Here is a 26,439-nt window from a genome sequence, read left to right as displayed (position 1 = left end):
TGGGCCTTTGTTAACAGTGAAGCCCAGGGGCCATTTAACATCTGTGTCCTGTTCTGTCTGGCCACGGCTATGTAGGTCAGCCAGGTCGAGTCAAAATAGCCCAAAGTTTCAGGGGGTGGGAGCTGAAACCCAATCAGCTCAAAGGTGTTGCGCCTATAAATAAACAATCATATCATATCATATCACTGTCACATGCCCAGTGAGGACATACTTACAGGCAGCCTTACCAGAGTGCAGGCTGCTCTGCACAGACACATGACAAACAAAGAAGTTCTTTGTCCTGTGTCTGTGAAGCGCACCCTGCTCTGGTAGAGCTGCCTGTTAGCAACGAAAGAAGAAGTCAGAACTATTGAATGCCCTGAATCCTTCTTTCGCTGCTTACATCATGTTTCTGCTCCATGCTGGCTCGCTGTCTCGTAATAATTGGCGGTTATTAACCTTCTCGTTATCTCCATTATAATGTATGCCCCCCATGGGTGCCTCAGACTGCTTTCCGGTCTAAGCAAGGGGGGGGGCAACCATCATGTTGAAATGGGCCCCCACAAATCTTCAGCCAGGACTGCTGCCAAGTGAACATCAGACTGCTCACAAGAATGAACTAAATGGATCAGGAATTCCCTGGAGTGAGCCCCAGCCAAAGCATATTGGGCAGTGTAGGGTGGCCCGTGGCTGGGGCTCACTCCAGGGTATACCTTATCCATTTAGTTAATTCTTGTTCCCACAGATTTGGTTGTAATATGCACTGGGGAAGCAGCTTTCCATTTGCATAACTGTTTTGCATAGCTCAGCAGGTTAAGCACTTGCTTCAGAGATCTGTGTGCAACCTGTAGAGAGGTATGCCAATCACAGAAGGGGGTTACTCAGCCTTTTAGAGAGTGCTAAACTTTGTATCATTGAGTTGCAGTTTAGCACCTATTATTATGGCCTTCAGGATTGGGAGGAGCCCATCATGAAACACTATATGAAACTGTGACATTAACATTACTGTATCAGTTATAATCAACAGCGGAATGGACCTATCATAAGCAATAGTAAAATATCCTTGGGGGAAGAATTCAAAATGCACAAATCTCTATTGGTTTGCATTAACATCTTGCTTATAAGAAATGCCTACTTGCACATTAGGCTCTGTACTCTCTCACTGTGTATGCAAGGCTGTGTACTATATGAGCATGTGAGGCTCGGTATACAGAAGCCTGAACTTGCAAGACTCTGGGCATTTGCGAATTGTTGAACATGCACTTTGGCAGTCTGTACTGTACAGTTATAGGATTCACTATAAGATCTACCTCTATTAATTTCGTAGGAGGTACAGATGTTAAGAAAAGATCTGCGTTCTTTGCAGGACTCCATTGTAAATGTGAAGGAGTTGCTTACAGAAGAGAAGAAAGGAGGACCCCCCTGGATCAATAAGTAAGACTGTGTGAGTACTACTGGATCCTAACCGGTGGGTATGAAGCAGGGAGGGAGTACAAGGACCACTTAGTTTAAGCTACCACTAGTGCAGGTAGCTGAGACTAGACCCCAAGAGTCCTGTCAATGGGCCTCTTTCCAAGTGTGACAGTCTGGAAATAAGGGTGCCGGTAGCAACGCACTGGTACCCTTTATGGACCGCCACACTACAAGTCTGCCGTAGGGGCTCGAACTACCAGCAGGTCAGTTTGGCCCCTACCGGCAGGCTTTTCACTCCAGCACCGGCAAAGTAAGCATTGTAGCCGGTGCTTCAGTGTCCCCATTTCCATGTATTCCTATAGGACTCCATAGAAATGGGGACTAAAACTTACCGCTGTCGCTTGTGATATCCCGGTGGCACTGGGATATCAGGAGACGGTAGGGTCTAATGGGGTTGGCAGCAACCCACCGGTAGCACCGGCATGTTTCCGCCAACCTCATAATGGGGCCCAATGTGTTTTAACTGGGGTTGACATTGGGATAACATTGTTTTCTGGGCACAAGGCGGATGCAAACATGACAGTGTGCTATGTGGGGCAAGATTGGTAGGAATGGTATTGCTGGAATTGCATGGCAATACTCAACTGGGGTAACACTAATATGAGAGCACTGTTTTCAATGGTACGGCATTAACATCGTGTTATTAACTGCACTGGGAAAGCTTAAACTACGTAGCAATGTAAAAATGTACTTTAAAAAGCTGTTGTATTGAGTGGACACCTTTGGGAGTACTGTGGTGTAGTTAAGCATCACCCAATGCAATTGCACATTACATATCCAATGATCAACTCACTCAGTATTCAAGCAATACTTGAATACACTTTATGTGGTATCCTGATGAGTTGCAGCAAATTCTGATTGTATTCTTAATTACCAAACCCAGGAAGAGTCATGTGCATTATGAAATCTTCTGTCACATTATTTATAACAGGTATAATTCCTGCAGGACAATGACAGTGGCACACTTTACCCAGCACTTATTGATGGAAGCATATTTGTGCCCTTGCAGGAGATGGGCACATACATGACTTAATGTTGCAAAATGGTCCTGTGTACTGTTGGCAACTTGGAATCTCTGGTAGTAGAATATTGTGTCGGTTCTCTTTTGAGTGTATTTTAGGTCATTTTATACAACGTTCTTGAAAATTATGCTGGAAAATGCACCATTTCCACTTCTCATTTAAAAAAAAATGTGCAGCGAAGAGAAACTCCCTCCCCTCAGGACCTGTCTTTTCTGAGTCGGGCTCGTTTGCTGCGCAAGCTCACTGGCGCTTCACTGGAAAACATATTTATACCCCATCACTTTAAAGGTTCACCAGCCGCCACTGCCTGTCCTTGCTTGATCCCTCTGTGCAAAGAAACATCAGAATCGAGAGAAAGACTGAAGAGTAGCGGGGTTGTTTGCCCTATTTGCAAGACCGTTCCAACATGATCAGAAAGACATGCGTGTATGTTTAGTACCCTCTATTTAAAACCCTGTTGTGCTGTAACACAATTCAAAGCAATATCGTCTTGCAAAAATTGCCATGCCTTGCATTTTTTTTATTTTACACAAGGAAAAAATAATCTCTCATATTCCCCTACCCAGCTTCCTCAATCATCACCCACCACCCCCTACAAAAATATATACGCCGACCAAATGCAAAGTGTATAGAGTGAAGAGCTGATTTTTCAAGCACTGCCTAGTACCCCCACCCTGCAGTTGGGAAGTCTCACATTGACAGATACAATGTCCAGAGCAGCAAAAGTGATCATCTTTTGTCCCTTTCAGTGTTGATTTCCTAATACCAGTCATGCCAGTCCACAAACTGGTGTACGTCGTCTTTAGCAACCAAAGGGAGAGTGTGTCTCTGCCACATCCCCTCTTCGGGCTTGACCCTGTGGGCTTTCACGCCTCCATTGTATGTTACACTCCTCCAGCGCTGTCAGGCCATTGTGCCATTACGTCAACTTTGTATGTACGCAATGCACTTCTGTTGAGTTATTATACACGTGTGTCGAGTTATGTTCGTATCCACTTATTGTGCTCTCGTGCAGAATTGTTGTATGCGCATGGCAAGTTTATTTACAGGAAGCCTTGATGCAACCAGTTCATTTAACATTCCACTGTTTGATAAATGCCACCGCTGGAAGCTGCTTTTCTTGTGCCACGTGCATCCAGTTACCTGCTAGTTGTCCTTAAAACTACCAAACAAGGGTACGAAACAAGGTGGAAAGGAACCCTCACCTCCAACCGTAGCACCATCCGGGAGGGTACAAGCATTTGTAAACATTGGCATCCGCAGGAAATAGGTATGAGAAGCACAGTCTATGCCAATTCATCCGGTCATTATTATATATCTTCTGAACTCTTGGTGAAGTCCTGTATATCCTAATTAGGTCATGACTGTAGCTGTAGTATCCATGGTGGTTGTACTAAGTTCCAGGGTTCATGTGGGCAGGCCTAGCATGGCCCCACCCATCCTGCAAACATGCAAGTGGAAAGGCAACCCCATGTCTGTTCTTGCTGCAGTGGAAGCTAATGTTGAGCAGCATGGACATCTTGAGAGATGACAGTGACACCATGGAATGTTCTCGAAAGCGCAGAAGGAGCCCTGAGCAGTGGTTGTTCTTCATAGGTAACCATTAGGATGGGTGCAGGAAGCGCTTCCTGCCAGTGAGGGGCCTTGCCTCTCGACATGCCAGCTGCAGGGTGGGTTCCTGAGCTGCTTGACCCCACGCACAACACACATTATGGTGTTCTCTATGAGGTGGCAGAGTTGGCTAGTGGATTCTTGCTGGAGAGAAAGATCAGTAGTAGTATGGGGTGAGATGCCACATCACAACTCCTGATGGATCGATGGCTATTGTGAAGACTGTGTTTGTTGAAAGTCCTCGAATTAGGTGCCCTGCATATACATCGGTCGCCTGTTTGGGAGAGAGATGGTAGAAAGTCATTGAGGAAGAGATTAGTAAGGGCAAAATGCAAGACTGGCACCAAGAACCTGCTGAATTCCACTCTTCCCTCGTTTCACCTCCCTTTGGACACTCAATTAATACACTGCCCTTGACATACCTATCTTTTGCCCCCACACTTTGAGCACTGCCTTTGGTGCCCCCTTTATTTGCCACATTGTACATGCTTCCCTTAGCGCCCAGGTCTGTGTTCACTTTCATTAATGGGCCTCCCTTCCCGTATGCCCTACTATTTTCTCCTGTTCCATTGCTGTCCTGTCCAATCTGTGGCACGTCACACTTCAGATTCTCCCCTTAGCACGCAGCTCTTGGCTCTTTTCCCCTCATGCACTACCATTGTTTGTCTCCTTTAGATCACCTAACTTTGCTTGCTCCCCCTGCACACCACCTTCCACTCACTACGCTTGGCTCACCTCAGTTAGCCCACTAGATGTTGGTGTCTCAGCCACTCAATGCCCTGTGCTTATACTTCTTATTGCTTTGAAATTTGTTCACCACAAATAGAATATCAACATTTGCTTGCCTACCTTAACATATCCTTGCCGGTCTCCCTTGCTTAGCGCAGCCCCTTTGTCTAACCTCCTGAGCACACCATTTAGCTCTCACTATCCTCACTGCCTTTTCCTCGCACCCCCCCCCCCGCACCGCTTATCCCCTCGATCCCCAGCATACACAGCCCAGGTTGCTTTGGTTTGTCGTCTTTTACCAACTGTTTATGATCTGTTGTCCTTCATACACTGCATGCACTGTCTTGTGCTCACCACCTACTACACACTGTCCTTAACGCACCAGCCTTCGCTTTCCTCCCTTAGCTCACGGCCCTTGGCCACCTTGGGTGCACAGCCCTTATCTCGTCTCCAATGGTGCACAGTGCATTCGCTACTGCCCTTTTCTTGCCTCAGTCAGCGCAGATCACTTGCTCACTGTCCATTGGGGACTCCTTTAAAACCTTTTGATTGTGTGCAGAACTATGTTTTCCTTCTACAAGTATCCTATTGTGCTCTCCGTGGTGGCACACTGTCCTTATATTGCCTCCCTTATTCCACCACCTTTCGCTCGTCTCTTTTAACAGATTCCTTTACTTGCCTCCCTTACACTGCTGCCCATGCCTCACCTTACACTGAAACACTTCCCAGAACGAGCTAGCCTTTCCTTGATTCTCTTAGAGTTCTGCGTGTTGCTGCCTCATTGTGTTAGCTGACCTAAACTCAATATTTTCAGTGCACTGCCATGCTCTTACCTCTTCTAACACACCACCCTTTTGTTGCTTCCTTTAGCACACTCCCTTTAACTGTCTCCTGCTTGTTTTTAGTGTTCAACAACTCCTTTCCCTCACAGCCGTTGCTTCTTGTCCCAACATAGCCCACCTCTGCTATGACATGCTGTCTGCAACCTCTCCATCTCTCACCTGGTACAGCTTGGCCTTCCTGATGTTCAGTCGGGACAGAGTGCAGTTGTACAGGAAGGGCCGCCCCACCCGGCGGTTGAAGAAGACAATAGCGTAGGAGCTCCATTCCAACGGGCGCACGAACACCTCAATCTTCGACTGCTCCTGAGGGAGGAGATACTATTAGAGCTAGCAGTATTTGGTTTAGATGAATAAGAAACAGAGTGGAAGAGAGGCCTCCGAAGAGTGGTGCATGGAGAAATAACCATTGGCCGCATTTAGAGTTTAGCAGCAAATACCGTTATTATGACTCAGTCCAATGCATTTGCCACGGGATAAAAAGGTGTGGCACAAAGGTGTTACTCCCCATATTTGGAGTCCATATGACTCCGTGGTGGTTTTTGTCAGATTTGCTGCGAGCAGTAATTCTGTGCAGTAAATCCAACAGTCTGGCAGCACCTCCGCCATACCTTTAAAACTCGTAGCAGAGTGGTGTGGTATAGTGGCAGAATTCACATTTTTGTTGCACGCCATACTCGTAATGAGGTCCATGTTATGACAAATCATGCACCCATACAGTCGGTCATTATTTATCTATTACTTGCCAGAGGAACTGCACTTATAATTAGGGTTGCCACCCTGCAGGTATTTTATCTATTTGGTCATTACTTTTCTATGAAGACGTGTTAAATAGTTGTAAAACTATTCTAAGCTGTTATTTTCTACTTGAAACAAAAGCTTAACATGGTGATTCAACTAGTCATCAAGGCAGAATTAGTTATGCACAAGTGCGTGATCCTTCCCGACTCTCACAGCATAAAAAAGGCTGCAAGTATTTTCTTAAGAAAGTGTTTAACAATTATTTCTAACATAACAGCTTCTAACACACCACAGAAGTTGGAAAATTCCAACAGCTGAGTGTAGAACTCCTTGTTCCCCACAGATGACCATGACCTCAGGTGAAGTTCCAGTAACTTCTTTATTTAGTTCCAGTACATTATGATAGTCATGTAATGTCAGGTACATCTGGGTTCAGGGCAACATACACCTGCATCCTCCTAGGTAGGCTTACATCTCCCAACTGACCACATAGAACCCCAGTCACACATAAACATTCTAACCCTTAACACTCCATTGTCAATCAATACACTGACCAAAGGTTCCATTAGGATGCAGGATAATACCAAATCCCTACACTGAGCTTCAGACACTACACTACTGCTTCAGCGAGGGTGGACGGCCACTCCCATTTTACCTGGTAAGCCATCACCACACCTGGAGGGGGCACCCACTCCATCCCAAGGCTTCAAGGAAACCAGTTTCCCAGGTAGAGACCGTCATGCTTGCAGTGCAAAACATAGCCAGATGTTGTTTAATTTGTATAATGTAGTGTAGAAACGTACTCATTACATCCAGCTGCCTGAGGAAGAACACCATGCACTTGCCCATTAAATACTGCAGTGTCCACTGAACCTACTACCTTCAGCAGAAACCAACTCTGGTTTCCCAGCCTCCATGCTTTCCTTACGCAGCCACTAGTCCTAGATCCTCAGATCACACATCCACCTTCTCCCACCAGCCATGGTTACCTAACCACAGTACACACCACTATAGTACACACCGTCAGGACCCTCTCAGCTAGGATCCCAAGCCATGATCCCCATACCTACCTCAGCACTTGACATCCATGAATCCTCATACCTCAGACCATGACTACCTTCAGCACCCACATCCCTCAATCTCTAGTCGTGCACTTGCTTTAACACCCATTGGCATGGATGCCCTGTTCCAACAAAGCATGCCCATGGATCACCAGCAAACGCAAATACCTTTAGTGCACCCACTACCCTTGGACCCTGCCTCCTAGACCTAACTCCACAACCTGCTGTCTATGAGCATTGATCTTAGTATCAGCATCTAGTGGCCTTGAATTCTCAGCTCCAGCTGACCCTTAATCCCCAGCTTCCACACCTGTCTTCGGTACACATTGGAGTAGTACCAGCCCTTCATGATCTAAGGATCCCCTCTACCAGGCCTTAGATCCTTAGGCTGTTGGTGCTGCTCATGAAGGGCTGGCGTCAGCCCCCACTGCTCCTAGATAAACAGTTATGGTGGGCCCGATATCTACTTTCAGCCACTGCTGGATCTGCTTTCTAAGCACCAGACCTTACTCACAGCGCTGCTCGATATCCATTCCCTGCACCTATCTTCAGGACCAGTAGGTCATGGGCCAAAACAATGAGTTAATCAATGTTAGTCCATTAACTACTTCAGTTATACAAATGGGGAGTCATTTGTGCATACGGTAATGGAACAGGGACCCAAGCACATAAGATCAGAGTGATTGCCTCCTCGATCTCCCAGGCTCCACCCTACCCTACCCTTCTAGTGTCTGTCCTCTTTCTCTGCTTGTGTATATGAAAATGGTTACAGCCCCAATCAAGAAGCGCTAGAGTAGGGCGTGTAGGGAAAAGGGGTGACATTCTAAGAATTCAGTAGATACTGCTGTAAGGAAAATGTATGCACCTGTATTTGCAGTTGTCTATCGTTGGTATGTTCATCATATCCCTAACCCTGGGGATATTCTAATGGGGCTAGAAAATTCCCAAACATTTTTTAAAAAAATATTGTTTTGCAGAAGTAGAGTTACATGAAGCCCCTTTAATGCCATCCGCACCTCTAACACCCACAATTCTCTGTACCACCCCAGCCTGGCACGTACGTTTGAACCTCTAATTTCCCTGATATAGATGAGGATGGGAATGTGGGTTATGAACTTGATGAGGAGAGCCATGATGGAAAACCACAAATATAGATTAGAAACATTTCCTTTTCCATCATGGCATCTTCATGTTCACTAATACGGCTAGGATATAGTAGCAAGTAGTACCAATTTGAGGCGAGGGGAAGATACAAAAATATGCATGGCTTAACTAGAAAGATCCCTGAAAGTAGTGGTCCCTAAATGAGAAGTTGCTTTGTCATCAGCGTGTGCAATGATCTAAAAGTGGCAGCCACCAATATTTCTGCAATAGGAAATGCTTTTACCAGGGTAGTTGCAGCTGATTTTCATTCTGTGGAATAAGGAGTAGGTTTTCCAGGAAGCAAACAGTTTGTGTTGTTCTGAGAGGGAAGTAAGGAAACTCTGCCTGTTTTTCCAAGGATGAAGTCCACGGTGCTCTGCGTTGAGAGCATGGTGTTCAGGGATGAAGGACCAGCAGCACTGCTTCTGCAGCCTCTTCTCGTGGACTGAGGGGGGAGAAGTGGAATGACTAGAAGTGATGATACTGGACGCCTAGCAGCGCAGACACTAAAGCTCGCCTATCTTCATCGTCATCGGAGCTCCCGCCCAGGAATCTGCTAACCTTATTGTGCAGCTAGCCTCCTATTGTAGGCCCTCATGTGGCGAGACCTAACTAAGAGAATGAGGCACATGCGGCAAAAGGCTGCCACACTTTCTGGCGGTGTTGTAACTTCCCGCCCCTGGAAGGGGTGAGTTCCTATACTGGTTTGGTGACGAGGGACTTCCTATTGAAGCAGGGTGTCCCACGTCATAACATCCGTTTTCAGGTAGAAATAAAATGTGAAAATGTACAGACTAGACTAATCAATATCATCATCTTATTCTGCTTCATAATCTCTAAATGTAGCTGGGGCAGGTCTCAATTCTTTTCTTTGGTACCTTGCCTTTGATCGTGTGTCCCTTGGAATACTTTCACCAGCATTGCTGAGGGTGGTCTCTTCATCTTCGCCTGGACCATCTCCAAGTGTACGAAGAAGGACTTCAGGCAGTACCTCCATAGGGTCGTTGTTTGCGTTGGGCGAACCTAGCTTCCCCTACTTCCTCACTGTCCTCTTGTGCTGGATTCCTTATTTTTTTTAGTTTGGGCTATTAGGCTTCTATAATAGCCCAAACCTTTGCATTGAAATAGTGATTCATGTGTACATAGGGAGAAGGGTTTGTGACAATGGGCACACACAACATTTGTGCAGGGACACACAATGCATTTTGGTGTTGTTTGGTTATTGACCCCGCCCATTCCCTCCCACTAGCCATGCTTATAGTATATTAGCCCTATGGTTAATCCCACCTGTTCCTGCCCATCTAGGGAACTCTTTTAGCTCTGAGCTCTTCCATGGTCCTGGCCATCTTGGGTGACTGTCTGTAAGGAAGCTCTCTGGAAACAAGTCGAAACTAGTGGCATCTTGAAAGTCAGGGTTGTTTATTTCTATAGCGCAGCTTTTTTTTCTGAGCCTTAAAAAGTATTGTGCTTTACCATTCTGCTAGGCGGTGCCACCTCTTTATGTTATGCCATATTTAGAGGTGCATTGTGCACTGTTTTTAATTGAATAATACATTTTCTTTTATTTTTTATCGTTAATATGACACAGTAAAATACAAATATGACTTTTCACATATTGGGCCTCATTAGCAGGCAGGCAGCCACGTAATGAACGGTGCTGGTACGGGACCGGCACCGTTCACTACGGGCTGCCCTATTACGAGGACTGCTGCGGGACCCACTAAGGAATGCCTGGTCAGACCAGGTGTCCTTAGCGGATCCCGCTAGCAGTCCAGGATGCTATCCTCCTCATTCCCATTGAGCCCTATGGGGCTCCAATGGGAATGGGCAATGTTTTTTTCCGGAGCCCAGAAAAGGGCAATAACTGGGTCCGCCAAGGTCGGCATGACCCTGTTATTGCCCTTTTCCGGGCCCCGGAAAAAAAATAATTACCGGCGGTAGCCGTGCCCATAACAAGGGCACGGCTACAGCCAGGGTCCTAATGAGTCACAAACATATAAACAAATTAATAACAATACCATTAAATATAACACTTTTTTTAAATTAAATTTTTATTGGTTTTTCAAGGCAACAAAGAGCTTATTCAGAAGAGAAACATTGGGCACATGCCCGTAACAACTTCAGAAAAAAAGCCATAGTTCTCTGATGTATTCACCCCCCCTCCCCACCTTCCCCCAAACCCCCTTTCTCGGGACACAAAGTCCGCTTTTCCATGATCCTCCACTTTCGGCAGCACCGACCGGGCTTATGATCGTCAGTGCTTAATTGACTCTCCTTAGTGCGGTGAAATGTGTTCTATACTAAGGCTGATTTAGGGCCGGGTAGAGAGACCACGTTACCCTCCAGTCGTGTGCTCCGTGTTGACGAACACCTCCATGAATTGCAGTCAGTTGGTCTCTATCTGCGCACTTGAGCCCTGTATTGCTGCCGTTGGTCTATCCATAAAGTAAATGTCCTTGGCCACTGCCACCCATTCTCGCCTCATGGGAAGGGCTGCTCTCTTCAAAGTCCTAGCATGCGCAGCTCTAGCTGCCACCAGTAGCAAGTGTGTCAGATCCGGGAGTTTCTCCCAGTGCTCATCCCTTCGTTGCAATTCAAATATTAGCAAGATTGGGTCTTGTGGGTAATCCCCCTCCCCCGCCTCCTTGAGCCAACTGAGCACTTCCGACCAGTAAGCTTGGACTTTTTTGCATGACCACCACATGTGCCAATAGTGGGCTTTTTCCCCGCATCCGTGCCAGCACACTTGGACTACATCCAGGAACATCCTAGAGAGGGTGATCGGGTCGTACTGCCACCTATGGAGGAGTTTGATGGCATGAGTCTTATATTGGCATGAGATCGATGTCTTGAATGCCCTACTACAGAGTCTCCCCCAGAGACCATCCCTGATGGCACGGCCCTGGTCCCTTTCCCATTTCCTTCTGAGGCTTTTGGTCGTTCCCTTTCGGGGGGTCAAGAGTGCTTCATATAGGAGGGAGATGAGTCCTTTCATTTCTATGTGGGAATCTAAGATTATTTCAACCGGGGTGAGCTTTCTTTGTATGCATTGCTTTAGTTTTGGCTTCATTAGGGTTCCCTTGATATAGGAGCAGCGAGAGTCTGCCAATTCTCAGTGCCTCCTCGAGCTCCTAGATAGTTATGAAGGTGTCCTCCATCACCAGCTGGCCGACCCTAAAAAGTCCCGCATTAAACCAGGGCTGGTAATGTTTGTGGCCTGGGATTTCCTCTAGCACTGGCGTGGACCAGATGTGGCTTAGTGGCGAGGGTCATGTGATCACTTGCTCCCTATTTCCCTTCCCTGCTAAAGCTTTCCACATTGTTCCTAGTATTGGGTGGTCCATAATTCTTTTAGGGAGCTTTTTCAGTGGAACCCATAACCATTCACCTACTGTGACTGGGCTTAGGTAGGAGTTTTCAATGCAGACCCATTGTTTATTGGGGTCCTCTCTAAGGTGAGGGGCTAGAGCCCTGAGCTGGGCCGCTCTGTGGTAAGTACGCAGATCTGGGAGTGCAACCCCCCCCTCTTTCTTTGGGGAGGGTGAGGGTCTCGTAACCTATTCTGGGTCTCCGGCCCTGCCATATGAACTTCGTTTTGTGCCAATATAACACTTTTTGATATCAAAAAATCATGAATCTCTACCTAACCAGTCCTCTGAGCATATTAACCTTTTTCATTCTACAAATTCAAAAGGCCTAATTCATCCAACAAATTAAATATTTCTAAACTCAAAGCAGTTTCATGCCCAAAGGACAACCTCGGCCAAAATTCCTCGGTTTCCAACCACTCAGCATTATTCACAGAGCGTGCAAGCAGCTTGGTTCTTTTAACTAGTGCTCCTGGGCATTTTAACAAAATATGATATATTGTCTGTTCTGGTTGTCCATCACACCAATTGCACCCGCTGTTAAATTCTGGGACTTTCTGACACAGTGCTAATAATTGCCTAGTTGGTAGTAAATTAATTTGGAATCTAAGAAAGTCACCTCTTCTATTAGCATTGGGAAATGTTCTTAAATATGTTGGCAAAAAGCCCCTGGGGTTGTCCATAATTGAAAAGCTCTTGTGTAACTTATAATTATGTACAGTATCGATCGTCTTAATCCAATCCACTCTAAATAGAGTTTTTTTTTAACACCAATTGGGTTTACTGCCAGATCTTCAAATGTTTTATCACATTTCATTAATATTTCCAAAACCTCCTTTTCTAAGGGTCTAAGATAGATACTCGATGCATCCTTCATCATAGAGTATACATTTTCATATAAGGTGTCTGCAGAGGGAACCTGGATAGATCTATATAACTGAACCATTTTCCACTGTAAACAAACAGCAAATGAGCTAATTCCAAGTTCATAACGAAGAAAGGCCATTGGCAGCGACTGCAGGAGATTGAGCACTTTTCCCATAATCTCCCCTCAAATTTTACCCAGTTCAACTGCCATGCCTGTGATTCCATAACCATACCATACATTAGTGTCAGAATAACTTTCCCCTTATAGAATTTAATTAAGGGTATTATAGAAAACCTGCACTATCGTCTCATCAGGCTTTTCATTTGACAGATCATCTTATCAACCTTCCCCTTGAGTCTATTCTCGACTAGTGCTATTTGCGGGTGCGAGTTTAATATAAATCACATATATTTGGTTTAATATATTCTTTCTAATTTCACTCCATTTAGAAACAACTTTTTAGATATTGTTTTTTCCAAGGCATTGCTAAAGCGTATTACAATAGGCTTTGTAGGATTGAAAATAAGATCGTTCTTATCATCATACATCTACAGTCCCAAAAGTAAGTGCTGAATGCCTTGTGGAGTGTGGTCCAGAAGTAGGATGTCATCCGTGTATGCGATCCAACAAACCTTACGGGTACCCACCTCAGGACTAGCTAAAGCCTGGACTTTTAAAGCATTATTCAAATCTGCTAAATAGAGGTTGAAGAGGCAGGGTGTAGGAACGCCCCTTTCTGTTGGTTTTGATTTCATTAAATGTCCTTCCCTATCTAGACAAACCTATATATGTGAATTTGTATGTAGATGTATTCTTAATGAGAGGAGACCTGGTGGAATACCCCAATCTATCAATTTACACTAAAAGGCCCTCTGTTAACTGTATTGAAAACCTTCGATAGATCTACTGATGCGACATACAGTGGTATAGTGGTAAATTACATGTTGCGCAGGCCTTCCCCCTCATTATATTTAAAATCAGGCCGTTTTCTGCCCGATTCCCCTTCTTATAAATTGGAATGATTATTGCTACTTTCCAACTGACTGGATAGGTTCTACTCTTAATTATGTTCCTGAACAGTATCAACATAATTTGGGACCAAAGGACTATATTGGACTTAAGTATAACATTTGTGAGACCACTTGGTCCTGCAGCTCTTCTGTTATAACTTCTCTGGTCAGATATAATGACCACTGACCACTATCCTTCAGCTCTTCCTCGCAGTGTCTGGGAATTTCGTAAAGGTCTTGAACATGTTTTATTCAGTCCCCTTCTGACACTGAATTACTCAGTAATTCTATTTGAGTTCCTTGATTCTTTTTTTATCAGTGACCAGAAATGTATCACTTTGTTACTCACCAGAGTACAGAGCATAGCTTCCCCATCTTTTTGGTGTCTCAAATATTTAGACCCTCTCACCAAGTTTTGATAGTCTGACTTTAATTCTTTCTTGAGTCGCATAAATTTCAATGTTCATTTACACTCTTTTCTCAATATCCTGATATTTTTTCTTAATTCATTTTTTTAAGCATAGATATCATCATCAAAAACATTGGTGCACGTGGGCCTAAATTTATGACTCATAAATATGGGTTTATCCTATTCCCTAATTAAATTCTGGAAATGTTCTGTGGTACAGACCAATTCCAGTTGTTTAGCCTCCATACCTACCATAAAATCATTTAGATTTTTATTTAGTTTTGACCTGCCTGCTCTAAACTTTGAAATCCTATTTCCACCCTTATTCACTTCAATTACTTCTCAGTTCTTTCCCCTGTTTCAGTACCTGTTAATGGAAACTTTGCAGTTAGCATATTGTGGTCACTCTTAGCAGTTTTCTTAATTTCCATATGTGTACATTGCTGAAACATATCACTTGATAATACTGATGTGGCAGGACTGGTATGCTATGCTATGTTATTCTATTCTATGGTATGCTACGTTAGGCTCTCTCTCATACATTTAGGCCTCAGATCTTGCATTTTGCCTTTCCCTCTGTTTCTCTCTGCCTCCCTCTGCACCACACTCCTCTGACATGCCCAAAACCCTCCTGGAGCAGATTACACCAAAACCCTGTAACAAGGAAAATGGACACATCAGACCTTCTCTTCCGCTTGCTCTCTACAAGTCACATTAGATCATATATGGTAGATAACTGTAGGGTTTCTGTGAATGCCGCTTATCCATAGTACAACATGATGTACCCAGCTGACGTACCCGCAAGGCTTCGTCACAAGGTCACAAGTGAGATGTTGACAGCTATTGACAAATGTCTGCATTTTCATGCCAAGTACCTCCCACCATGGTATGGTTTGGTATGATAATATTTATATAGCGCCTACACGCAGGCAAGTGTTTCAAAGCGCTCAAATTGTGCAAATGCTATAATAAATTAGTGATTGCATAGGATATGCTACATAACCTGCACTCTATGGGCAGTGCCTTGAGAGCTCTGAGTGCCGACTGCCCGCCACTTATCCAGCTGCATTTTCCTGCTTATACAAGAAGCTTATTTTACCCATCAGTCTGTGTCTAACCTCCTTATTTGCTGCACGCCGAAGCAGAGGCCAAAGTGAGTGACCCTTGGGCAGGGGTTGCTTTAGCTACCACAGATGGTGCTGTTACTCTGGCTTAACTGCGCAGGAGTTTTCTGGGGGACTCCGATTGCTAGGCCGACTACATAAGGTCCTCACCATACGAGAGGGAGCTTTTATAAGCGTGGCACACCTGTTGTCTGCAAAGCTGCCGAAATCCGCGGTGTGGTTGAGAGGTGGGCCACAGAGAATCCCCGGGGCAGTGCACGGATGTGAACATATTCCGCTTGGGCTGATTGGTAAATACAACCTTCCTGCTGCTTATTTTCTGTCACTCTGTTTTTCTCAGCATTGCAATATATTTTGACTAAACGTTGATTTGATAGGTCATGCATGCGCTGAGTCTCTATGCCCTATTTTGTATCTGTCTGTAACTGGGTAGATGGCTGCGCCACAGATATTTTTAGCTCTGTCGGTCGCATGCATCATGTCTGCCTGGCTTCTGTCTATCTGTCTTGCGTCTATTCGCTGTTTGCTGGCTCCAGTGTAGAGCTCAGAATTGAGCCCCACAAATGAAATAAGTGCCTCAGACTATCCTGTACGTAGTTATTTTGGGGCCATCACTCAGAGACCACTAGGGTAACAAATCTGGGTTGAACGATCATGGCAGAAAAGTTGAAAAAAAAAGTTAGAGTTCCCATATTTTAGCAGCCCAGGTCCCTGCAGTTGCAGAAGCACTGAAAGGGTGCCAGAATGCAGTCCCTGTGTAGTTGCATTCGGTAGTTTTAATCTGGGTGTCGTAGTTCACTGACTCCCATTCTTCCCTCAGTAAGGAACTGCACATTTTAAGAGGACCTTTCTTGCAAACAGTTTGTACGTGTTTTTACTGTCTATTTGTTATGTTATGTTAATATGGCTTCTGCTGCTGCTGAGGTTTATTGTTTTTTCTTCGCACTTTTGCTGGGCACGTTTTGATTTCTATTTTTGGTTTATCAGTTTATCATGTTAGGTTTAACCGTGTATGTTGCTGTTCGGTTTGCAGTTTACACTGTTTAAAGATGATGTTTTGATCCTCATTGCTTGTTCTTATTATTCAGGCCTACGGCCCCCATGTGACGTTACGGTCTATATCTGGTTTGTAAACTACTGGGACATGCTACTGTCAGAGATTGTGTGAGTTCAGATTGTGTGAGTTTCAGAGTCACTTCACCCATGGTTAATGTGTGCCACCAGATAACCACGATTTGTGACCTGGGTAGGTGTACAGATTGGGGGTCCAGCGTGTTGTCGCATGGCCCCTGGGAATGGTCGCAAGTTCCGATGCATTTGCCCCTTGTTATCTATTAAGAGTTCTTTCTCAGCGGTCCATCGCTGTAAGATTATTGTTCATTCCTGGGGTCGCTATTTCTATTGTTGCAGCTAATGGTGTGGCCTTGTGTGTGTCCTCTGCCGCTGTGTTATTTTTGACTTTCTCCACACTGTGGCTTGCCTTTGCCACTCAATCAGAGGGTCGCAGTGGTATACCATTACCATACATATTCTTGGCCTACGCCAGATATCTTTAATTTGCTGCTTGTAGGCCTGCCTTGTTTAGGGAATTTACATATTGACTTTGTGTTTATTTATTGATTTATTGTGGGCATCGTAAAGATTCTTTGCTACTATTCACCAGCGCCCTGTCCATGCTCCAGACAACTTAGTGCACAGACATACCTGCATGCTATGCTTACATACTCGGGTGAGGCCTTGATTGGCAAGAAATATTTTTCTTTTGCATAACAACATTTTCGTGATTGGCCCCCCTTCATTGCTTTATATACTACAATACTCAGAGCCTTGCGGTCTATATCTGTGTTCTTGTTCCTGCTAAAGAGGCGATGCTGATGGCACTCAGCAATTTGGGAGTTAAGTGCCAAATGTTATTGCTGAGATAACCCTGAAGTGGTTCCTCTAGTAATTCTTGTGAAAATTACTTTCTCTTTATATTCCGCAAACTCTATCACTCCTTGCTTGCTCCTGCTTGCCCTTTTTGTGCCACCTCACTTGTTTGTCTTTCCTCTGTCACCAACAGTTAATACCAATTATCGTTGAGTTGCTTGCACCACCCCTCTCCCTCTTGACCTGCAATAGCTGCAGGCCCAATCTCCCCTTGTGTCTCCCTGCTCTTTTAAATTCCTAGACTTAGCCATGGGCTCTGAGCTATCCACAACATCACTTACACCTACCTATACGAGGGACCAATGCCTTCTTCATGTTTTCAACATATGGGGCATTCACCTGTAAATATTTGAGAGTGGAATTTTTTGACTTGGGCACACAGGGAGTTTCAGTGGTCACTCGAGGGCTCATTTCATATGGATCATCTTGTTGTCATGCGTGAGGCTTTGGAACAAAACAGTCTAAGGTGTCTGATGGTCAATGGTAAGCTTATTTCACCTGGTACAAAGTGGGGATCATTCTGAGCCTGCCGGTCCGGAAACAACGGTGCTTACCGGTTCTGTTGTTTCCGGACCAGCATATTACAGGTCTGCATGCGTGAGCCGCTGCACCCGACAGGTAGGACCCTGCCGGACACAGCGGCCACGGCAAGCAGACCATCACGGAAACACCGGCACCATTATTAACAGTGCCGGTGCTTCCGTGTTCCCTATTCCCATAGAATCCTATGGGACTGGGGAATTACAATTTACCGGCGCCCGACTTTACGGAATGCCGGGGTAGTAATCCCCGGTGTTACATGCAAGTCAGGTGCCGGTAAATCATTACGGGTCCGGCTGCACGGTTACCGCCGGACTCTTAATGAGCCCCAGTGTCTACAGACAGATTGCGCGACAGTCAAACTAGATCACTGAGGAACACTCAGGCTAAGCTAGAGAAGGAATTAGAGCATTACAAGCAACCCTCCAAGGCCAGACAGCCAAATGGTAAACACACTCACAAAACAGGCCTCTACCCAAGTGTTTCGGCAGACACTGATTCCCTTTCAGAAGCACCTACAGCACCACCTGTAGACCTTTTAGATGAACGAGTACCATACTTGTCTCTACTGAGGGCCGGCACACCACCTACTCTGCATCAAATTGACTCACCACTCTGCACACCACAGTGAGCTGCCATGCCACCCCAGCCGCCCACACCCACCTCCGGAACCCTCATCTAGCTCCTGCACAACCCCCTTGCTCCCCAATCACCACCTCACTTGTTATGTTCTAGTGCCAGAGCCAAAACTCTAGCTTCCTCCACCCCCATTGCTCCCGCCCAACATAACCGCTGTAACAGCCTGGAATACAGGTGGACCACTATTTACAAAAATCTTTTGCAGCAGCAGACCCAGGCTCGCCACTCTACAAAGCCTTGCAAGAACTAAATAGACAACTCCAATTGTTCCATGCCTCCATGTCTACATCCCCAGCACTGCACACTATGGATGACTCATCATCCACCACTGCTGTCACCACCCTTATGCCTATGCGGACCTACCCTCAGGCCAAAATTGATGCTGTACATATGTGAATTCACACTCCCTGGAGCTCCACTGACTTTTACCATATGGCACAACAATTCCCTACGTTGCCTAATAACCCCACTGCTTTCATGGAACATTTGAACACAGTGGGCCTCATTACGAGGCTGGTGGTAAATCGCTGGTGCTATGGGCGGGTTGCTGCCACCCCGTAACACTGAATCTGCTGCCTGACTTCCCGGTGCCACCGGGACATTGCAAGTCCCGGCGGAGCAGTAAGTCAGGTGGCATTTTTTGTAAGTCCACATTCCCGTGGAGTCATATAGGACTCACAGGAATGGGGATTGGGAAGCACCGGCACTGTCACTGCCGGTGCCAGTGCTTCTGTGACAAGTCTGCCTGCAGGGGCCGCTGGCACACTTGTTTTCGGAACGCCACACTCGAAATGAGGCCCAGTGATTGTGTGTTATGATCCCACCATTGGGGACCTTAAACAACTCCTACGAGCTGTGCTCAAAGACACTCTATGCAAACAAATTATGGACAAACTACAGTGGCCTGACTCACTGGCGCAAGGTGAGGCTATTACTGCTAATATTACCGCTCTTACCACCCTCATCAAAGAAAAATACTTGGTCAAATATGATTGGTCACAAATAGCAGCCTGCAAGCAGAACCAGTCTGAATCTCCCTCTGACTACCTATCTAGACTGACTGGCTGTTTCACTAAATACTCCGGTATTGCAAACGCTGGGGAACAAGCTAAACCTGCATTAGTTTCTCATTTTATGGACGGTGTCCTTCCTGAAATTTCAAACAATATCCAAAATGTTCAGATTGGGTGGCAAGCTGAATCTATAGAAAAGGCACTGCAAGCAGCTCAATATTTCTTTGACACGCTCGAACGCCAGGAGCAAGAAGTTGCGACCCGCCTCGTGGCTTTGCAGATAAAGCATGCTCAACAAAAGACTGCCCCAGTACAGAACGCCCGGGTACCCCACGCCAAGCAAATGCCCAACCAGCTCCTCCTTTTTTTCACTATGGCCACCAGCTACAACAGACTTTTGGACACCTATTTTTATCTGCCCAGCAACCCCAGCCAGGCCAACCTTTCTGCAGATATTGTAAGCAGACAGGCCATCTCATCCAACAATGCCCTAACAAACCTGCCAGACCACAGCAATATGGTCCCACTACTCCTTGCAATTATTTCATTCCTCCTGAAAATTCAAATTTCTACCATCCACCCCCACCAACGCCCCCTCCGTCTCCTCCTTCATTCAACGGGGGCTACCAGGACATGCATATCTCCTATGGTCCACAATGACATTGCTAGAAGGACCCTGCCATGCTGTCTGTTGCTTTGCTCCCACTGGACGGGTCTGGTCCTTAGCTCAAATGTGACATCCAAGGAAAAAGGGTGAATTGTTTAATTGACACAGGTGCCAGGCGCTCCACGCTGTGAGCTGCTGAATTTCCAAATGTTGATGTTTCAAAGGAAATTGTCAATGCTGTTGGTATATCTGGCACCACTATTCCACACCCGGCATCAAATGAATTGTCTGTTTCTATTGGTGCCATCACTGAACATCATGCCATTCTGTTGAGCCTTTGTTCACCTGCAAATCTGTTGGGTATTGATCTGCTATGCAAAATGCATTGTACCATTTATTGTTCTCCTGATGGTATTCATCTAGAGGTTCCACAATCTAGGCAAGATGAATGTTTGGTTCTCCTTCAACAACCCACTCACCCAGAGCCGCCTACAAAGCCTCCTATACTCCTCACACCCGCACAAGGTACACAGGTACAACACCTTATTGACTCATTGCCACTTGCCCTCTGGGCAGCACATGCCAATAAGGTAGGCCACATTGTCTCTGCTAAACCTGTTCTCTCAATTCAAAGTCCCTCTCCCACGTGTGATCCAGTACAGAATATCCCCTCAAGCAGAGTAAGGTATCAAGCCTCATTAATCAGGGCATCCTCTACTGCGCCACTAGGCCTTGCAATACTGCGGTGCTCCCAATTGAGAAAAAGGGCACAGGCAAATTCTGTTTCTCTCATGATTTGCGTGCCCTTAATATGGCAGTAATACTGTCACCTTGTTTCTTTTTTTTGTTCAAGTATTTTTAATCCTTGTGTCATAGGATTATATTATTTTTGACAGCTCAGGCTAAAGTTTAACAGATTGATTGTTTTCTAATATCTGGAAACACATAAATTATAATGAAAATTTGAACTATACATGTGGTGCCCACCTCTACTCTCTCCACAATTTACTCCAAGGACTAGCCTTATGAATGTGGTATGAGGAGGCTTGCATGAAAGAGCCTGCAACTCACTTACCACGCTCGCTGATGTTAATGCCACAAGAAGTGCAGTTTTCAGAGTTAAGAGCCTTAATGGGCAGGAATGTAAAGGCTCGAAAGGAGTACAAGTTAGATATTTTACCACAAGATTTAAATCCCAAGCAAGGACATGAAGTGGGACTGGTGGGTACACATTAGTGAGTCAATGAACAATTAAAGGTATTTTGAAACATGAGACCTCTTCAGAGGAGCACTTAAAAATAGAAAGCGCTGCCAGGTATTCTTTTATGGTTGCAATCTGGAGCACCAGATTAGCCAGATGCAACAGGAAAGAAGGCACCACAGGAGTGCCACATTGAACAGGATCCACATTCTTGTCCTTGCACCAGTTATTGAACTTATTCCAATGACACCGGTACAAAAATTTTGTTGCTGGCCTTGTATCTCAGCCTCTCAGAAACCATGCGTGAAGGCTGAGTGTCTTGACCTCCACATGGAGACCCCGACCTCCCTCTTGCGAGAGAAGATCCTCTCTTTGTGGAAGACGTATCGGAGGGCAGATGGACATGTCCAGAAGGTCCGGGTACCACATCCTCCTGGCCCTATCCAGAGCAATTAGGATCCCGGATTTCCCAAACTTCCTCAACCTCCTGATCACATGAAGAATGACGGGGACTGGAGGAAACGCGTGCAGGAGTGGAAAATCCCAGTCCACTATGAACACGTCTCCTAGACCTCCTCATGGGGGAAATTCCCTGGAGCAGTACCATTCGCACTTCTGGTTGGTACCGGTCGCAAAGAGATGCACTTGAGGGGTTCCCCAAAGGGTGAAGATCTCCTGAAGGACTTCCTGAGCTAGTTCCCACTTGTGGGAGACTGTGCTCTGCCTGCTCAGAGCGTTCGTCGACGTGTTCTGCTCTCCGGCTAGGTGAACTGCCAATAGATTCCTTCTTGTATTACCCAGAACCGGCACAGTGGTAGTGACCCTACAACTCCTCTTTTTTTGAGGTAATACATGGCCACTGTGTTGTCCGTCATTATCAGGACATTCTTTCCCCGTACAGAGGGCAGGAAGGCCTTCAGCGCCAGTCTGATTGCCCTCACCCCCAAAAGGTTGATGTGTAGTTTGGACTCCGATAGAGATCAACAACCGCTGATCGTCAGTTCATTGGTGTGAGCTCCCCACCCCATGAGTGAGGCGTCCATCACTACCATTATCTCTGGCCATGGTTGCCAAAAAGATTCTCCCTTGAGAATGCTGTCTTTGAAAGCCCACCATAGAAGGTCCTGAGCAACTCTGCTCGGAACTTGCAGCTGGTTTGACATCCTCCCTACGAATTCGGGAAACACTGAGTCCTGAGGACCCATTGAAGGGATCTGATTCTCAATCTGGCCTGTGGCACCAGAAAAATGCACGATGCCATGAGGCAGAGCAACCTCAGAAAATCGAAGGCCGGTTGATGCTGGGCATTCTGGAATTTTTATACCATCTGCTGAATGTGTTGAGCTCTCACCTCGGGAGGCGAGGCTTTCCCTGAGTAAGTACGCAAGACAACTACAATGACTTGGAGTCTTTGTAATTGTATTTTAAGGGACTTTTTGTAATTGAAGGAAAAGCCCAATCTGTGTAGGGAGTAGCAGGTGATACTGAGATGTTCCTGGGCTTGCTCGGGTGAATGAGCCCTGATCAGCCAATTGTCCAGGTAGAGACTGACGTGAATCCCCCCTCTACTGAGACTTGTTGCCACTACCGCCATCAGTTTGGTGAAAACCCTCGGGCGGAGGTCAGCCTGAATGGTAGAACTCAAAACTTATAATGAAAGCCACCAACCGCGAACCGCAGGTACTTCCTTTGCTTGAGATGGATTGGCACATGAAAGTAAGCATCCTGAAGGTCCAATGATACCAACCAATCCTGGAGTTGGAGCGCCTGAAGGATCTGAGAAAGGGTAACCATCTTGAACTTGTCCTTCCTGAGGAACTTGTTCATGTTTCTTAAATCCAAGATGGGTCTCATTTCTCTGTCCTTCTTGGGTATGAAAAAGTAGGGGGAATACCAACCCTTGTTCCTCTCCGCTACAGGTACATGTTATATTGCACCCTTCTCTACTTCTCTAGTAGGATCAAAATTTCCTGCACAAGGAGCGGACGGATCTGGAATTTTGACAGAGTTGGTTCCCGGTGGATGATCTTGAGGCTTTTTTTAAAAGGAAGGCAGTAACCTTGGGCTACTGTTTCCAGTGCCCAAGCATCTGAAGTAATGCCTTGCCATTTGTTCAGATGCTGAGAGATTCTGCCTCTCACCGGGGTCTTATGGGTCAAGGCCTCAGAGTGGCTTAGAGGCGGCTGCAGCAACGGCTGAGGGTAAAGATGCGACTGCTGGGGCTGATTTAGCATCCCTTCCTCGTCCATCATGAGGGAATCGTCTTTTCCCCCTTTTATTTTATTTTTTATTTATTTATTTATTTGTAATACGCCGTAGCTCGCAAGCATCAGGGCGCGAAAAAGACACAAGGACGAAGATTAACAGGACGACACAAAAGAAAGTAAAGAGAGGGGGCAGAAAGATGGCAACATGATTCGGTGTAGAAATTGCCTAGTTTTTTGAAGAGAAAAGTCTTCAGATGCCTCCTAAAGAGTTGGGTGTTGCTTTCCAGTCTAAGGCTGCAAGGCAGTTTGTTCCAGTGGGAAGTTGCCAAACTCGGAAAAGCTCAACCGAGACCAGTGGCTTTGCCTGGAAGGCTAGGATTGATCAGTCCTTGCTTGGCGGATCTCAAGCTACGACTTGGCTCATACAACCTGAACTTTTTCTTAAGGTATGCTGGTGCCGTGCCGTAGAGACATCGGTGGGTTAAGGTTAGTGATTTAAACAGGATCCGTTCCTTCACTGCCAACCAATGGAGATCATTTCTGTCCTTGGTGATGTGTTCTCGCTTAGATTTGTTAGTGATGGACCTGACAGCATTATTCTGAATAATCTGGCATTGTTTCAGGCAATTATTGCTAGCGCCAAGCATTAACCCGTTACCATAGTCCAAGCGAGACAGGATGGTAGCTCTCCCTATCGTGGCACTGTTCTTAATGTTAAGAAATGGTCTGATCTGGCAGAGAAGCCTTTGATAATATTGACAATTTCGCTTTAAATAAGCGGTTTGGGCTTCTGCACCTAGGGAAGATTGTAAATAAATACCTAGGGTTTTGACCTTATTTGATACCTTAATGGTGGAGTCTTTTATAGTGAAGGTGGAATAGTCCGAGCCAAGGTTTTTTAAGGCTTTAGCGCTTCCAAAGGTCATAAGTTCCGTTTTAGAACTATTAAGACACATCCAGTGTGTTAACATCCAGTTTTCAATGGTATTATAGATAATCGATAACTTCTCGTTGTCTAAGGAATGGTTTCCACTCAACTCTAAGATGAGCTGTGTATCGTCAGCGAAATTGGTGAAATAAATTCCAAGCTGAGATAGAAGAGTACAAAGGCAACGGATGTATAAATTGAAAAGCAAAGGAGAGAAACTGGCTCCTTGAGGGACGCTGCAGTCTACAGGTTTGGGTGAGGTGGAGTGACCTGCCCAGTTGATTTTTGAGTTCCTGTCTTCTAGAAATGATGATACCCAATCTATTGCATCATGGGAGCAGTTACCAGCTGCACCTAGGGCCTCTCGGAGCTTCCCATGATCTAACAAATCGAAAGCCGCCGAGAGGTCCAAGAGGATTAACAAACCTGTTTTGCCTCTTTCTAGGATACTCAGCATTTCTGTCTGTAAATCCAGCAATGCTGACTCTGTGCTATGGGCACCTCTAAAACCCGATTGTTGGGGGTGTAGCAGGCTGTGTTCGTCTACATAATCTTGCAGTTGCTTGGTTGCTATTTTGTCGAGTACCTTCAGAAGAAAGTTACAATTAGTAATGGGTCTGAGGTTGGTGGGGTCTTGTTGATCTAGTCCGGGTTTCTTGACTAGGGGGGTGACTGTGACTGTTTTAATTTCTGTCGGTACTTTCCGGTCCCTAAAGGAAGCATTTGTCATGCGACGGAAAAAAGGGGAGAAGATTTCAGCATTATCAAGAATAAGTTTCGGAGGTATGATGTTTCGGTGCAAGTAGTGCAATTTATGGAAGAAAGAGTGTTGTTCATGTCTTCGATGGAAACTGGTGAAAATGTAAATTTAGGGATGTCTAAGACAGGATACGTCACCTTAGGTTGCGCAGGTGGTGGCGGATCGGATGTTTTGCAATTTATAATGGAGTCTCTGGCTTTTTTGATTTTATTTGAGAAAGCAAGTTGAACTGCTTCACAGTCGGTCAAGGTTGGTTGGAAGGGTGAAGAGAGAGTGGGTGGTTTTTCGAAAGATTTTAGGATTTGGAACAATTTTCCAGTGGAGTTAGAAGCACTGATGATTTGAGTATTATAGTATTCTTTTTTTACTTCAACCAGTTTAGCTCTATATGAAAGGTCACATTTTTTCCAGTTTTCTTTATTTTCCTCTGAAGGGGTTTTGTGCCATATTCTTTCTAATTTCCTTTTAGCTATTTTAAAGGTGCTCAATTCCGGTGTGTACCAATGCTGATGGTTAGGGTTGGGGCGAGCCTGTTTATTTTTAAGCGGCGCATGTTTATCGAAAATCTCCTGGAAATGATTATTGAAATTGCAGATGATGTTTTCACAAGAATCATTATCTGCAGTATTGTTCATGACATGAGTAAGACCTTCTTTGAGAATGTCATGTGTGATTTTCTTAAAGTTTCTGCTTAGAACCGGTTTAGGGGAATTATCAAAATGGACAGCTTTGAAAGTGGGGGAGAATGTAGCTTCAACTTTGTAGTGGTCTGTCCATATACATGGAATGGTATCGGTCACTGTCAATTGAACATTATTTGTGATAATCCAATCAAGTTGATTACCAGAGGTGCAGGTGGAGCCCTTATTGGCGATGTGGTAATTATTGTTTGTTAGACTAGTTTCTAGGCTTATAGCCTTTGTCCGGACTGTCCTCTTCCTCTACCAACTGAGGAATAGAAACGAAAAGAACGACCCCCTCCAGGAAGATGAGCCTGAATAGGGTTGTTGAGGTTGTCGAATGGAGGCGCTAAGGGACTTAGCCGCCGCCTTGGAGGTCTGCAGCTTCTCCACACTCTCATCCGCCTTGCTGCCGAACAACCTTGAGCCGTCGTAGGGCATGTTGTGCAGTCTGGCCTGCCTGTCCGGTGCAAATCCTGACTTTCTCAACCATGCAAACCTGCGCAGTACAGTGCTTGCAGCCATGGATCTGTTGATGCTGTCAGTAGTGTCCAATCC

General features: G+C 45.5%; 1 protein-coding gene across 2 annotated transcripts in view; it reads right to left on the bottom strand.

Moving 5' to 3' along the window:
• Positions 1-2,975: 2,975 nt before the first annotated feature.
• NAGA (alpha-N-acetylgalactosaminidase) overlaps positions 2,976-26,439 on the bottom strand; it is a 2,142,885-nt gene continuing 2,119,421 nt past the window's right edge. Inside the window, exons 8-9 of one of the 2 annotated variants that reach the window (XM_069654391.1) lie at positions 5,816-5,959; positions 2,976-4,359 (exon numbers count right to left, since the gene is read on the bottom strand). In XM_069654391.1, coding sequence (XP_069510492.1) covers positions 4,243-4,359; positions 5,816-5,959 — 261 coding nt within the window. In that variant the 3' untranslated portion in view covers positions 2,976-4,242. The remainder of the gene's footprint in view (positions 4,360-5,815; positions 5,960-26,439) is intronic. The other variant, XM_069654390.1, reaches the window with a different exon arrangement.

Source organism: Ambystoma mexicanum, chromosome 3q, assembly GCF_040938575.1.
Source record: "Ambystoma mexicanum isolate Mex_15411 chromosome 3q, UKY_AmexF1_1, whole genome shotgun sequence".
Lineage (NCBI taxonomy): Eukaryota > Metazoa > Chordata > Amphibia > Caudata > Ambystomatidae > Ambystoma > Ambystoma mexicanum.
Note: the sequence above shows the minus strand (reverse complement) of the source record. Positions and strands in the feature narration are given on the sequence as shown.